General features: G+C 41.1%; 1 protein-coding gene across 2 annotated transcripts in view; it reads left to right on the forward strand.

Annotated features, from left to right (window-relative positions):
• Positions 1–476: 476 nt before the first annotated feature.
• Positions 477–1,841, forward strand: part of pgfb (placental growth factor b) — a 14,850-nt gene continuing 13,485 nt past the window's right edge. The window contains exon 1 of one of the 2 annotated variants that reach the window (XM_032501045.1): positions 477–1,096. In XM_032501045.1, coding sequence (XP_032356936.1) covers positions 911–1,096 — 186 coding nt within the window. In that variant the 5' untranslated portion in view covers positions 477–910. The remainder of the gene's footprint in view (positions 1,097–1,841) is intronic. The other variant, XM_032501046.1, reaches the window with a different exon arrangement.

Raw genomic sequence — 1,841 nt, forward strand, 5'->3', positions numbered from 1 at the left:
TGGCAGGAGGCAGTGGAGCTATTCAGCACTGTTACAGGAATGTGTGGAAGCCCAAAAGGAATCCTTTCGTTCCAGGGTTTCTCCAAACACAGAAGTCTCCCACTGAAGATTAACTCTATGTGTCAACAGCAATGGAATCTCCCTTTCTCGCTATGCAAATAAAGTCTCAGAGGAAAATCTTTGTGGATCCTGGAGCCTGGGACAGCAATTAGTACCAACCATGTCCCCACTGCAAAAGATCTCTCAATGTTTACTTTAGCTCTCACAGAAAGTCCTCAGAAGAAGTCTATCAGCAAGTCTGTGTATACTCTTTAAATCAGCTTTGGTGGTGTATAGTCTAGAATTCAAAAACTAAGCATCAGCAGCAGTGTCACAATATCTGACAACTTGCATACATTACCATTACATGGATTGCAGCTTAAAGGGGCAGTGAAAAGAATCTCATGAGTGAGTTGTGTGAGGAGAGATGAAGCAGAGCAGAGAGGAGGACAGAGAAGGGGAGGAGATTTAAATGGCCAGCTTTTGAAATGGTAGTGTGGGGGCAATTATGAGCAAGACTGGAGCTCAGAACAGGACTGAAAACTGAAACTGTTGGTGCAACTTTGGGCATGGATCGTCACATGTTTTTGGACTGAATATACTTCTTTTTTATTTTTACTTTGTGCACTGAATATATGCTCTATCAAAACTGGCTGCCACTATTTCCTGCTGCAGAGTCATTTTAGGATGTGTCCTTTTGATTTTTAATGTGAATTAAAAAACTTTTTTGTTTCGTATTGTGTTGCCACCACACCTCCAGTTCGCCTCTGGGACCTTATTCATTGGTAAGCACAAGCCACTTCATCAGGTTACACGCGGCAGCGGAGCTACGTGACTGCACTCATTTTCAGCGTTACTTAACCGGGAACGGATGAGTTGGAAATTCCCGGTCAGTTTCTTTTTTTCTTTTCTGAGTAGTTTTGCAATTTTGTTGGAGTGTTTTATTGAGTGCACCGGGAGCCGTCAACCCCTCTCCACTCGCAGACATCGCGAAATGAAACTCGGTCTTGTCATCCAGACTGCGGTGGCGCTTCATCTGCTGCTCTCACCTGCACAGGTAAGTCTCGTTTACCGAAACGTTAAGCTCGGCAAGAAAAAAGAAAAGGGGATTTTTTTTTGTCATTTTTCCACACAATAAGACTCATCACACAAATATTTTCACACACTAGTTAGATTAGGTGGGTCTGCTGAGTCTGTGTCTTGTGACGGAAAGTAATATTGTGATAAATAAATAGTAAATAATGTGCCTATTAAGCCGAATGATATGTTGTGCTTTGACACCTTCATACCGCTTTTGAATGAGCGCCATTCTGCTCAGTTCATTCATAAGATGGGACGTGACACACTGCCACACTATGCCTGTGGAACACATGATGTAAAGTGACTCACTGCATCATACTTTTCGCAGAAAAGGATTATTCCCACTTCTGTATGATGAGACATTTTTTTCTTGTGCACTTTGCAGTGTAGATTTCCATCCAGAAAACACTCTGATTGCAATGTTGGTGAGAAATTCCTTAATACGGGATAATGCAACAATGAATTAATACTTAATAGGCTACAATAAGAAATCTTTACATTTGAATGGTAATAGCTATAGTTTTTAAACAGATACTGGTGAGTTGGCAAGCAGCTAGTGTGAAAGTGTTGGCAGTGTATCAGGCAAAACTGGCAAGAAAGTATAAAGTATTGAATTTCTCTTTTCTGTCTTGTCTTGTCAACATCATCATGGTTATTGGGTATGTGCAGTATGGATAATCACAAAGATAAAGATGAACCCTATCTTGTGTGTGTGTGTGTGT

This window comes from Etheostoma spectabile, chromosome 20, assembly GCF_008692095.1.
Source record: "Etheostoma spectabile isolate EspeVRDwgs_2016 chromosome 20, UIUC_Espe_1.0, whole genome shotgun sequence".
NCBI classification, from domain to species: Eukaryota; Metazoa; Chordata; class Actinopteri; order Perciformes; family Percidae; genus Etheostoma; species Etheostoma spectabile.